General features: G+C 42.2%; 2 protein-coding genes across 2 annotated transcripts in view; both read left to right on the top strand.

Moving 5' to 3' along the window:
- Positions 1–14,465, top strand: part of LOC123980885 (zinc finger protein 208-like) — an 808,576-nt gene that overhangs the window by 368,538 nt on the left and 425,573 nt on the right. The gene's annotated exons all lie outside the window — the stretch shown is intronic.
- The window catches only part of LOC123980928 (nectin-4-like), a 15,131-nt gene continuing 1,896 nt past the window's right edge, over positions 1,231–14,465 (top strand). The window contains exons 1-2 of the mRNA XM_046065545.1: positions 1,231–1,423; positions 12,594–12,923. Coding sequence (XP_045921501.1) covers positions 1,351–1,423; positions 12,594–12,923 — 403 coding nt within the window. The 5' untranslated portion in view covers positions 1,231–1,350. The remainder of the gene's footprint in view (positions 1,424–12,593; positions 12,924–14,465) is intronic.

Below are 14,465 nucleotides of genomic sequence, written 5' to 3' on the forward strand. Positions count from 1 at the left end.
GGAACTAACTAGTAATGACTCAAGTGTTACTAAAGACATTTTCTAAAAGTATACTAAAGTTCACCAAAAATCTCAAACGCTTGAAATGACTTTAGTGTTTGGTTGCACAAATCATGACTACATCATGTAGTAACACTTGAGTCATTACTAGTTAGTTCCAGTGATCTTCACTTTATAATACGGATCCAAATAATTAGTAATTCCCACAGAAGTATGTAGTAACACTTTCATCTGCGCACTATTACTTACTAATTCATAATCAGAGTTTCATTTTAGTTAATAGTAGTTACTAGATTGTTAATAAACTTTTTCCGTAGTTCTCTGGGAAGTATTAAAAAAATAGTAGTTATTGATTAGTTAATTAATAGTGAAGTACCACTTTCACCTGTGCGCTATTACTTACTAGTTAATCAGAGTTTCTTGTTAGTTAATAATAGTTACTAGATTGTTAATATTGTGTTACTCATTGTGGCTCGCGCACATTCTTCACTCGGACGCGCGCTTCATCGCAGTCGGAGACTCTATTCGTTCCGGTGAAATCACAAAATAAAATGCACACAAACGTGTCTCTGCTTGATGTAGACTGTCTGTACCACTGATGAACATATTCGGTTTTGATGAGAGAGAGAAAAAAACTATATGAGCGCGGATTAGAACCGGATCATCGATGGGTGCATTTATTTACGGGTTGAGAGAGGCTGCACCTAACCTTGGTTTATAATCTGACCCAGATATAGACTGCAGCTCATAACTTCTTACCTCAAGTTCAGTTCTGCCACTTGGACCGGCGGCCGCCTCGGGTCTCTCCTCCTCCTGCTTCCCCTTTCCCTCTTCAACCTGCTGGCCTCCATCACTGGCTAATTTTACTGAAGTGGAAGCTCCACTATAGCCACCACCAAACAACTGTGATATTTTAGCACATTTGGCAGCATCTGCCTGAAGGGCTAGTTTCTTTTTGGCCCTAATTTTTTCGGCGCCTTCTTTACGTTTTTTGTTCTCCATTTCTGTTCAGCAGCAATAATATGTGATTGCTCATTGCTGATCCGTTGAAGGGGGAGGGTGCATCTGACCTCCTCAGCTATAATTGGTCCAGCCCAGAGTCGATCATGACCAATTGGCCAATCCACCACCTTTAATAGTTTATACCGTTGCAAAAACAAAAACAAAAAAAACATCGGCCCACAAAAGAAGAAAATGCCCGATGTTACAACAGAAGTCAACGGGAGTGTCGTAACTATTTAATAACGGCCCCGACGAGACCCAAGAGGGAGAGCAGGCCTCCAGCTCTTCCTCCTCCCTCTAAGGAGCTGTGAACAAAAAGTTGGGCTGTTTGTCAAGTTTAGTGCGCTCATGGCTGCGCGAATTTTTGATCCATTTCTGGCTTTCTTCATAACTATGTGGGTGATTTCTCGGGCTGCAGAAGGTGAGCAGTGTGTGTGTGTGAGAGAGAGAGAGACAGATGTTTCCCCTAATTTGATTAGAGGAGATCGATATCACTGTTGGTCTGCTCCCTCTATCTAAGTGAAAGGTACTGTTTCAAGAAGCTGCTCTGAGGAGGAGGGCAGCTCGTGCTGGGAGGCACAGCGCCGTTATTACTTTATCTAACAAACTTTTCTCAGCCGCTGGTTGTTGCGTCGCTGTTTTCTGAATGAGCTTTTCGGTAGAGATGCTTTTTATTGATCAAGTAGTGCGGGAGCTTCCCCACGAACTTCTTTTCCCAAAGCATCTCTGAGTCTGAAGCCAGGGTCCGTATACGGTCATGAAAAACCTGGAAAAGTCATGGAATTGTCTTTTTACCAGGCCTGGAAAGTTTGTTTGTTTTTTTAAAGAAAAAAGTTTTATAAAAGTCATGGAAATTAGTTAACACTAATCAGGGATGTGATTCTACCGGATTTCCCTTATTTAGCAGTGGACTGGACCTCGAGGGGAGTTCAGCCTACTCAGAGATATCTCCGGGTTTTCATGCAAACTCAGGGTTGACAAACTCTGACCGCCTACACTGGAGTTAAACGGTACTACGACGGTGGAAAAGATGTTGATGAGTTGAGTCGGTGTTAACTTAGTTGGATTTGGAGCGCGTTCCCTTAAAAGGGGCGTGTTCGCCCCTGCAGAGTTGTTGTTTTTTTCGCGAATGCACGTTGAATGTGTGTGAGGATCTGAGTTTAATTATGTTTTGTTTGGATTGGGTTGCAGGGAATGAGTCACTCTTTTGTTCTGTTCTTATGTTGCTTCATTATTAGCAATAATTAAGGGGGTTCATCCTGCTTGTAATGAACCCCCTGTTTATTGACTGTGAGCTTCTCTTGCGTTGGGTTAACGTGTCTGCTGGTCATTTTATTTACTGCATGTCAGCTAGTGTGTTTTATCTCAGCCAAACTGTCTCTTTTCAGTCATACTTGCTTCAATTCTGTGCCAGTTTTAGTCCAAGCCCCACGCTTCGCATCGTGCAGCAACAAAGACTAAAACTAACACAGAAACTAATTAAAACTAAACTAAAACTGGGCATTTTCAAAAAATATGAACTAGCAAACCCACATTAATTTAAAAATTAAAACTAAACTGTAATTGAAACAAAAAGGCAAAATGAAATTTTAAAAAATTAATGAAAAATCCTAACTATGATAACCATGGTTACAATGAGTAACAGCCCACATTTCTAGCTAATGTCTCATTTCTGCTTGTCACAGGATTCCTGTGGGATGGGAGTCAGTCTCACTGTTCATCACGGGGCTGGGACGTGATGGGAATCATGAGTCAGTTTTTAAATACATAAATTTGCATTATGACACTATTTTCTGAAGAACAAGATGGGACAGGACTCCTTCTTCCGGGATTTTCTTTCATGCAATTACAATAGGACGGAAGTAAAAATCTTTGTCACCGTCTACTTTTTGAGTTTGCTGAGCTAGAAACCAAACAACCACCTAGTGTCACACTTCAGATGGGCTACATCTAAGAAACTGCCCCGTTAATTAATTAAGATCTCCTCTCTACAATCACAGAGGCTGCAGTGCTCCCTGTGTGAACGTAACCAACTTATTTTCAGCTACAACCGCGGTGGAACAAATCAGGATGAAAGCTAAATATATTTTATCAAGTGGTGTGAAATAATATCATTGACTCTGAGTACAGATGTGGTGTGTAGTCCACGTGCAGGGTAACCTCGAAACCAATCAATGTTTTTATCATGTAATTTATCAAACAATTAGCCTAGATAAACGATTAGCCAATCAAACTTGGACAAAATAGTGGTTTGTCTTAATTTTTATTTTTATAACAACTATTTAGTAACAGGAATAAGCACTGGCTAATAGAATGCAGACATTTTCAAACACACTAGGCAAAAATACCTCATTTATACCAACTAACGCAATAAGTAATGTAGTATTGTTGCGCTTCTGTCTGGAGCCCAGGCCCGCCTCACACTTTGACATACTTGTTTCTTCACTCTGATTTAAAATACAGCCCATGAAAAAGTTCCCATCTGGACACACTCCTCAGGAGCTGAAGAGACTGTATTTGAGTAACCTAGAATTAGCAAACACATGAAATGTAGTCATGTGGGAAGTGGAGTCACTCATAAATGGAAAAAAAAACTTTTTTAATCATGATATTTCATGGTAGAGTTTAGTTTTAGGGAGCAGGGACAGGTAACAAATGCTATTTTTCAGTGTTCTAGGTAATTTTTATTAATGTTTTAATGGATGTATCTTCAATTTGCAGTTAGATTAATGAGCTTCAGGGCACTTTGCTTAATTACAGAGATTCTGCTGAATAGCCCAAAAATAAAAGCCTGTTTATGGTCATGCGAGCTGCCCTGTCCTCTCCTCTGCATGTCTTCACGAGGGCGAGGCTCAGCATGTGCACAGCTGACATCAGAGAGGCTGCGCTGCTGGCTGTGAACAGCCCCATCCCATGTTCACAACTCTAAACCATCCGTAAAACTACCCACAGCAGTCTGTATAAAGGTCTGCAGCCGAACTCCTGAAAAGCAAAGTCAGTAATCATGGTGTATAATGAATAACTGTGATCAGATTACTTGCCTTCCTCCAGACATCACAATTAGGAGACCAAACCTAACCTGGTATTTGGGAATTCCCCCCACAAACTGTGTCAAACAGAGACTGTTTTTTTATTCTAGTGAATTTATGGGGTATATTTTTTTGTAAAAGTGCAAGAGCATATATTGGGTTTGAACGCAGGAGGGGACAGTCATTAAGTGGGGGGTCTGGGGGACCTCCCCCTGAAAGAGAATCAGCAAGTGAGGCGAGCAGAAACAGCTGTTTCTCTCTCTCTCTCCGGGAATGGAAAAAGTTATATTTATAACCCCATAAAGAAAAAACTGACTGGTTCTAATATGGATTTCATCTGCTCAGCACTGTGGACAGCACAGCGCCCTCGCTCAAACTTAGCCAGGCTCATTTCACCTCTTCACAGCACAACTTGCCAAATACTTTCTCTAAATTTACAACTTTAATCTCAGAAAGTTTGAGTGTTTCTCACAATATTACCCGCTGACGCTTCTCCGTCCTTTGGTGGCCCTATCATGCTTTTTCCCTGTTTCACAGTGGTGTTAAAAATACCTCTCGTACGCCCGTTAGCCTAATTTGTCAGTTCTTTGAGTCCATTAAAACTGTGTGTGACAGCCATCCCACGGTAATAACCCTGAATCATTCCTGTACATGACTCCTCTTCCTCGTCTCTACGCTACCTCAGTCTAAATCGTAGGCTATTTATAATCTTTGTGAGCTCTTTGTGACACCAAAGAACATAAGTCCACATCAGAAGCATTACCGTGTTGCTCTGACTGTCACTGATGATGCAGGATGAAGCCAAAAACTGCCCACCTTTAGGCGTAGCCAGCCTACCTGCGCATGTCCATCCCTTTATGACCACAGTGTACCATCTTCTGATGGCTACTTCCAGCAGGATAATGCACCATGTCACAAAGCTCAAATCATCTCAAACTGGTTTCTTAAACATGACAAAGACTTCACTGAACTCCAACGGCCTTCACAGTCACCAGATCTTAATCCAACAGAGCACCTTTGGGATGCGCAGCCGACAAATCTGCAGCAACTGCGTGATGCTGTCATGTCAATATATATAATAAAGGGACCAAAGATGTTTCTAACATCTTGTTGAAGGTATGCCACAAAGAATTGAGCCAGTGTTGAAGGCAATATAAAAATGTAAACACAAAATTTGTGCCACAGGTGAAAATTCGAAATATGAAAAACTGATAGAATATAAAACAGCAAGACTCTCAGGCCTTCTGCAGCTTTTAATGTTTCTCAGTAGATCGACTTTTCTCAGTTAATGAAATTCCTGCTGAGTCAAGATTTAGTCTTCCCTCCTGTTTTGTGTCTTTGTTTGGGGAAGTAGCCTCTTTAAATGGTGCTAACAGCAGAGCGGGATCACACACATCGATCACGTGACTCCCAGCATTACCGTAAATACTAGGGGTGGGGGAAAAAATCGATAGAGCATAGTATCGAGATATTTGCCATGGCAATACTGTATCAATACACGGATGCCAAGTATCGATATTTTATTATAAAAATTGCAGACTCTTTAATACTAGAAAAGAGTCTGCAGCCGACTCCCTGGGCCTCCTGAACTCTGTTCTCCCCCTGATTTGCCCGGCCTCATGGGTCACCCTCCGGGAGGACCCCCTGAACTCTGTTGCCCACCTGGTCCGTTGGGTTATCCTCCAGGACGACGATGAACTTTGTTCCCCTCTGGACGCCTCGGTCAGCCTCCTGAACTGCGTTGCCCTGCCTGTTTGACCTCCCCCCTGCACTCTGGTCCCCTTCTGTCTGCTCCTCGGACTGTGGGTTTTTTGTTTTTTCTGGCCGTCCTCCCTGGTTTGGCTCTTGAATCCACGATCTTGAATCTTCCCAGTTTTGCTTTTGGCACTAATGTAATTTAAAACCAATAAACCAGATTGCACGAATATATATATATATATATATATATATATATATATATGTCTAGTATCCCATAGAAAGTATGAATTTTTAAGCAAAATGGATGTTTTTGTCAGAAATCTGTCAGGTTGTACTGATTTATTCTGTGCACTGTATGTTTTTGTCAACTCATCGCTTCGCTTTTGCTTTCCCCTCAGCTGACTAACAGTCTGAGAACAATGGTTCTGTTTCACAGGAGACACAATGTACAGAGCTGTTGTCGGCTTTTAGCTTGACATGATGCCACGCTTTGGACACTTTGTTTTTCTCTGGTCTGTCTCATATTCGTCCCTCGCTATTGTCTTTCTCTCTTCCTCCACTTTGCAATCCGTGCCATCAAATCACGTCGTCTTCACTTGTCCACAGAGTAAGTTTCTTGTGTGACAGTAACAATCGTCCATGCGCTTTATCTAGTTATATGGATTAAACAATGCATCGATGGAAAGAATCAGCTTTTGTTTATAATCGAGTTATTTGAGTTTCTCAATGAATCGACAATTATGACCATTTGAATTTTCATTTAAAGGAATAGTCTGTGTTTTATGTGAGGTGGTGGCTGCTTTGGTCAGTTTGCTGACTTGAAACACACTTACCAGTTAATGACTTGCCAACAGACATTCAGATCACTTGCTAGTTCATCGGGACAGGCTGTTGTCGTGACGTTATTTACAGTGGCAGCAGGACAGCTGTGAGTATCTCTGTCTGGAGCTGCTGTGCTGCTCTGGACTGTCTCGTCCTCTCATTTTAGCTTTGCAGCAGCAACTGTTGCCACAGTTTGTTGAACCACATCTTAGCCAACATTAGTTTAATTACTTGCTGTGCCGTAGTTCACTCTCATGTTATTGGATTCCTCCCGAATCGCTTAAGTTACCCCATCTTTCTTATGCAAAGAAACATCACGAGTTACCGTTGGAAATTACCACAGTAACTCATGATACATTGAATTTACGAACAATGCTCTATATCTGAATATATATTTATTAGGATATGAGTTTTTAGTCACATCGCACAGCCCTGGTGACCACATATTATTTTACCAGAAGATCAATGACTGATCCTGATCTGCGAACATGTAGGCCTAAGTTAAAACTAATGCAATCTCACATTCCAGTTTTCTCACCTGATCCTCTGTGTCTCCAGAGCATGACGTCTCTGTCTGGCCACTGCTTTCAGCATGCTTCTCTGAACATCTGCCGCAGAGGTTATTTTAGCAGAGGAGCGTCTGACATTGAGGATCACTTTGATTTTAAACTCTGAATATTATGGCCCGAGCACGAACCATGCGAGGTCCCTATTGAAACTGAAGAGATTATTTTTTTCATTCTTTCTTTCTTTTGCAAAGTAACCTAATTTTTTGGGGCCTAAACATACTCAGGAACTCACCAAACGTTGCGTGGAATGTTGTATTCTCTGAGTTTCGTACATGGGCATGGCAAAATGGCTTGCTAGCGCCCCCTACAGAGCAGCCCCTGGGTAAGGTTTCACCTACATGTACGAAACTTCTGTGGTATGTGTATCATGCCCAGACGCACAAAAAAGCCTCAAGAACCCATACCCTAAACTCAACAGGAAGTCGGCTACTTTGGATTTAATGGTCATTTTTGGCGGTTTACACACTTTATACTTTAATGAACTCCTCCTAGGGATTTAGTCCACGCTCCTTCTCCTCCTGTGCTATTATGATGAAACCAGAGGACTATGGAAGTGAAAAACCTTGTATCTGGAAACTTTTTAAAAACTGATCACTCATCACAAAAACCTGGACGGTCTTTATTGAGGCCTTTGGGAACCACAAACTTTCTTGAAGTGTGGGCATTGATGTGAGGAGCTGGAAGTGGAAGGAGGAAGCTACTTTTTAAATGGGGACTCGCTCCTTTCTTTGCTGCTGCTGCTGCTGCTTGAGGTTGTGATTGTCTTCATGGAAAGTGGCTCCTTCATGTTTCTCCATGCACTTTTTGTTTTAGTTTTTTTGTTAAATTTGCTATAAAATTCAGGGCAGACACAGAACACACACACATAAGAATAATAGCACAGACAGACGGGTCAATGAGTTGCGATGGGATCATTTGTACAGTCAGAGATGGAGCAAAATTTAAGAGCTGTTGCAATTCAGTCCGTCTTGATTTCTCTGAGACATTTTCCTGTTGGGTCAGTTTGTGTCCTCATATTTAGAAATAACTCCGTACACACAGATCTGAGAGTGCATTATTTTCAGTGTTTCCAGTTTTAGTCCAGTTCTCCCACTTTCTCTGTGTGTTAGTTTATTTCTCACTCCCTGTCTTTGTGTTCTGGTTCATTAGTTCCTTGTTTTCAGTTTTATTGTCCTGGTTTATTTTGAGGTTGTCTGAGTCTAGTGTTCACTGTCTAGCTTTGTGTCTTGACACGTGTCAAGTGTTTGGAATTATTTGAGACGTTCTTGGATAATTATTTATCTTGGATTATTTTGTTCCCTTTGTTCAGACCTCTGCCTACAGTTTCTGTGAAGTTGGTTGTTTCTGGATAAAACTTTCTAAAACACTGTCTCCAGTGTCCTGCATGTGGATCCACTAGCAATTCACAATGAATGCATTATTGTAATACATGTATTGTGCATTGTATTGCCGCAACCTCCATAACCTCTTTCAAGGAAGGCGGAGTTCATAGAGTCCAGGGGGGCAGGTGGTGGGAGTTTTGGTCCAAGTGATGTGAGGCAGCATTGTACTTGCAGATGAAGGTTTTAGAGCGATAGCTCACACTTTTGTTGTCCCCTTCCTTCCCCTCAGGGATTCCAAAAATGTGGAGATTGTTTCTGTGCCTGCTTGCATCTGTTAGCTTACTCTGAATGCGTTCTTGTTCCTGCAAAGTTTGGAGAAGCGCGTGCTTTGCATTAGCATTCCACTCTTCGACCTCCGGCACTCGTTTCTCCACTTTGTCCATCCTGGCCTGACCTGTTTTTCAGCTCTACTCTGATCTCACAGCTTCTGGTGAACCTCTTCTTTAAAGTTCCTGAGCTCTTCCTTCATGTCTTGTTTGATTGTTTTGTGAAAGGTGTTTAGTTCCTTCTTCATGGCATGGATAGCATTTATGCTAGCATGAAGTACGCCCATGCCCGCGTGTTCACACAACTTGACTCTACTAGCTTCTCCTGTCCCAATTTTCTCCTTTTTCTTGCTATTTTGATTTTCTCTTAGTTTTCCTTTTTCTGACCTACAGGTGGTCATGGGAGTGGTGACTGAATCATTCATTTATGCTCCACAGCCATGTGGCTGAGCTGTAACGTGACAAATGAGCAAATCCAAAAACGAAAGACCTGCAACCCAAAGACCCATAGTTATGAACCGCAAACAAATCCTTTCTGTTTCCTGTACAGACTGAGCCCATACAGCTGCCCTGTGACGAGTGAACGTAAGAGTCCAAGACCATTTCAGCTAGCGTGAAAATTAATAAATCCCTCAGTGAGACTACTCATCACTCCAGAGTCAAATAAAACATTTATTCAAATGAACAAAACGTTTAAGACCAACACTAGAATGATGGAGTCCAGCGTGTTTGTTGTGAAAGCAGAGGCGAGTTCAGTCTCAATGTTTTGCACCGGTCTTTTAGCTGCTAACTACTAGTTAGTTAGCAGCTAAAAGACCGGTGCAAAACATTCTGTTCATTGACTATATATCCTCTGGACCAACTCTCCTGTGGAGAGACGTAATAACATTACAAAACAGTGTTAGAAAACACGCAAATTTCAGTAACTATTATACTGTAACCTGTGCTCAAGTCTATTCAACCATAAAACTTTTATATATGTGACGGCTGGCGGCATGATGTGCTCTTGGCTTGTTTTCGTGGCAGTTTCCTCTTCCAGTTTATGGTCATGTCCGTGCAGGTTGCAGTTGGAGGAACTGGGTGAACTGAGTGCAAAGTTTATCACAGGATGACAAAAGGTTTTCTCCCACTGTTTATTATAACATGGCATCGCGATGCAGAGCTGCAGTGAAAAGATAGAAAAGACGGATGCATGCTGTGTTTGTCATGGTTAGGCTGAGTGAAGCGGCAGAAAACTGAAGTGTGGACACAAATGCAGACAATGGCGAGGAGAATGAAGTTCAAACCAGTGATTTATTGAGCCAACAGAAAAGGCTTACGTGCAAGCAAAGGCAAAATCCAAACCTGAGGTATATCCAAAAGTAATCCAAACATGAGGGAAGAAATCCATGGAACAAGGAAGACGCAAAACACTGTACACAGACCACAAGGACACAACGTAGACAAAACTAAACAGAGAGTTTAAATGCACAGCAAACGATCAGGGAGGGAGTGCACAGGTGAAAGTCATGAGGAACTAATTAGACACGTAGAGACACAGTGAAACAGGAAAGACCATAACACCAAAACGGAACCAACCAGAATAAAGAATAAAACAAAAACACAAGCAGACAGATCCATTAAGTTTAAAAAACAGGTAGAGGTTATAAACTAAATATTGAATGAACAAGACTGAAGCTAACAGAAGCTAACAGAACAAAAACAAAGCTAGACAAGAAAACCAGACACTGACGATAACCAAATAAAAGCACAAGACAACACGACAATAGACAAGACATAAATAACAAAGGACAAGGACCAAGAAAAACAAGGACCAAGAGAAACAAGGAACAAGAGAAACAGAGGCAAATAGAAAGACACATGAAACAAGGGCAAAGGGAAAACATACAACTCAAACATAACCCCAAACTAAACTTATAACAGTGTTTAACTCTCAATCTTATTGAGTGGATAAAGGAAGAACTACTGATTTAAAATCTGTCACTTTCAAAACCCAAACCCCGTAGCTGTGTGTTCGGTAGGGTTGCCAACTCCATGAAATGGAAATAAGGGGCAGAGGGCAGGGGAGCGCAGGCATTTGTGAATGTAAATGCTCTGTATTTGTATTCCGCCTTTCTAGTTACTCAAAGCGCTTTTACACTACATCGTATTCACCATTCACACACTGAGCCTTAGTGCTGAAACAGAAACTAAAGTTCACACACATTCATACACTGGAACAGCCATCAGGGGAAAGTCGGGGTTCAGTATCTTGCCCAAGGACACTTCGACATGCAGCCTGGGGGAGCCGGGGATTGAAGCACGATCCTCCGATTAACAGGCAACCCGCTCTAACTCCTGAGCCACAGCCGCATATGTGCATATTATAGATCCAGAGATGAAGGACGGAGACGTGTCTGTGATTCTGAAGAACGTCGACATCAACGACGCTGGAACATATGATTCTAACTAACGGAGAGACAGTCCAGCGCTCCATCAGGCTTAAGGTTACAGACGCAGGTCTGTAGAGCTCAGTTTAGTGTTTCCCACACATAGGCTTTACTTGGGAAAAGAGAACTGAAGGGAGAGAGAGCAGATTAAATGAGAGAGTAAACACTTAAATAAAGTGGAGAATGAAGAAGAATTAAAATGGTGAAATATGAATAAAGTAACCACAAATAGAAAATACACCCCACTAACATCGACACCAAGCGGAGTGCTCTTTTTACTTGTAAAAACACAAACACTCTGGACTTGTCGCAGATGTTGATTGGCATTTCTGAAGCCAGTGGTTGAATGTGCGTTACGCCACCACCTGGTCATGCAGACTCTGTGTGGCTGGTTCTAGCTCCCAGTGAGTGAACACTGCAGCCGGGAACAACCACATCCTCCAAGACCAACAGAGGCCAGTTTCATCACTGGGAATACAGTACCAAGACGGTTTTCTTGTCGGGTTTGGCTCTTGGCACCCCTATTCATGCCGTGTTCACTGGGAAGCTGCTGAGTGCGGTTTTGTTTCCCGCTCTCTCCTCTCTGGTTCCCATTCTAGGGCTGCTCCCCGCCATCATTCCCTGCATTCCCCGTCTATGGTAAACACTAACAATCCCCCAGTGCTCCGAGCTCCCAGTACGGGCAGAGTAAACTGATTTCACCAGTAGTTGCACGGCTAACTGAGCTAATTAGATAACGGCAGCTAGTTAGCAGCAGTCTGCGGTTACTTCAGCAACAAGAAATGCTATCAGGAAACTTTTTAAATCACGAAGAGTTGAGGTGGAGTACCTGGGGGACATCAGAGAGAAAACCAGAAAATATTTTCTTCATCAAATATGATGTTTTTTCTCCAAAATCAGTGAATAAAGTTGTGTTTTCTACCGTTTTGTTCAATGAAACACTATTCTTTAGCAGTGTTATTACACTTTACATTGGAAGCTAAATAAATACCAAGAAGGCCTGCAAAGCAATGTTTGTCATTGATGGGCCAGATACTGGCTTATTGGTTATGTATTAGCGAGGCTTATATCAAAAAATTAGGGCTGGGCACGTTAACGCATTATTATCATGTTAACGCATTAATTAACAATTATTTTATCGCAGTTTATTTTCCTATTTTAATTATTATTGAAAGTCCATTGCTCTCTGGCTCTGAATACACATACAGTCAAACCAAGGGTCACAGGAGGGGCGGGATGTTGATCAGCCTGCAAATCACCCACCCAAACAAGCAGCAGAGGGAGGCTTTGGCAGACTCGTGTGGGAGAAGTGGAATTAAATGCCATAGTGAAGTGGATAGCTACACACTGCATGCTGATTGCTTATCTCTGCATTGTTTTCTGTTTTGTTTTTTAGACTCAGAGGCGGTAACAGCGAAGCCTGGAGATGATGTCATTCTTCATTGTCAGGGTCAAAGATATGCTCCCATTCACCTGATAGTGTGGAGCAGAACTGACCTGGAGTCAGATGATTATGTCTTCTTCTTTAGACACGGCCACTCATATGGACCCTACCAGCATCCATCTTTTCGTGGTCGAGTGGTGTTGAGAGATCCAGAGGTGAAGTACGGAGACGCTTCTGTGATTCTGAAGAACATCAATGTCAACGATGCTGGAATATATGAGTGTCGGATAAGAGAGAGATACGCACCTGAACTCACCAACACCGTCAGGCTGACAGTGAAAGGTGAGTGTGTAGAGCTCAGTGTGTCTCTTTGGCTGTATTTGGAACCGTCTACTAAAAAACTACTGGCAACCACAGTATGCAGTATATACCGCAGTATATATACTGTATGTAGTATGCAAAATGAAACTGTAAGGAGAACAAGGCTGCAGCAGATCTGTAGCAGATGTTTGCGTTGGTGCATAAATAGGAATAAAATAAAATAAAAACAAATAAAAAAACAAGTACTGTAACTGTAACACTACACTAATGTCTATTTAGAATAATTATAATAATAAAGCAACAACAGTCGCCTTTCAAACTACTTCTGGTGTTTATTTTTTATCAAAGTGCTTCTAAATTACACAAGCCTGTCCATCACGAGCCAGACGTCTCTTGCTTTAAGTTAAAACGTTAAAACATTGCTCAGGATGTAAAGACAGAATAACCGCGGTACGAACATTTAAACTGTCTCACAGCTGCGGGTCTTTCCTGTCATGTTGGACTCGCCTGCTGCGTTGGCTGCAGCAGTCTGTGGGACCAGAGGACTCCATGAGCCGACTGGCTGGCTCGTTAGATTCCCCCCGCCGCATTTGCAGAGCTTCTCAACTCCGAAAATGTACAAGCGCTATTCCATTCGCCAACAACTGTACTAAAACTACCGATATGTGGAATCTACACAGTCGATTTCTCGCCTCAAAACCGCATTTGCACTCGGTCTTGTCTCGGCCCCGGACATTGACGATTCAGGATTTCATTTCAAGACCAGTCAAGACCATAACTTTGGGAATATCAATACATTGCTTTTGCATTGTCTGATTTGAAGCATTTGAGCATTGTAAAACATTTGCTTCAAATGCAACCAATAACTGTAATTAAAAATGTGTTGTTACCGTTAACGACTGTCACTCCTCCCGGAAAAGGAGTTTTAAATAAAGACGTTGGTTTCAGCTTTTAGATCAATTCCACATTTTACTGTTTGTCATGTAATGTGTGGAACTGGTCTTGGTCTTGACTCGGCCTCGCCCTCCCTCGGTCTTGGTCTCAGCCCCTTAAAGATTTGGTCTTGTCTTGGCCTAGATAAACTCTGGTCTTGGTCTTGACTTGGTCTCGGTATAGGCGGTCTTGATTACAACACGTACGTACTGCTAGTATATAGTAGGCGGTTTCGAGTACAGCCAGAGTCTCTCAGGTGAGCGTGTAGAGCTCAGAGTGTCTCTTTGTCTCTCAGGTGAGCGTGTAGAGCTCAGAGTGTCTCTTTGTCTCTCAGGTGAGTGTGTAGAGCTCAGAGTGTCTCTTTGTCTCTCAGGTCAGTGTGTAGAGCTCAGAGTGTCTCTTTGTCTCTCAGGTGAGTGTGTAGAGCTCAGAGTGTCTCTTTGTCTCTCAGGTGAGTGTGTAGAGCTCATAGTGTCTCTTTGTCTCTCAGGTGAGTGTGTAGAGCTCAGAGTGTCTCTTTGTCTCTCAGGTCAGTGTGTAGAGCTCAGAGTGTCTCTTTGTCTCTCAGGTGAAGCTGCTTCCTGGTAGTTGAGCTGAGAAACATCACAGATCAGATGTTTGTGTTTTAGA

The sequence above is a fragment of the Micropterus dolomieu genome, linkage group LG12 (genome assembly GCF_021292245.1).
Source record: "Micropterus dolomieu isolate WLL.071019.BEF.003 ecotype Adirondacks linkage group LG12, ASM2129224v1, whole genome shotgun sequence".
Lineage (NCBI taxonomy): Eukaryota > Metazoa > Chordata > Actinopteri > Centrarchiformes > Centrarchidae > Micropterus > Micropterus dolomieu.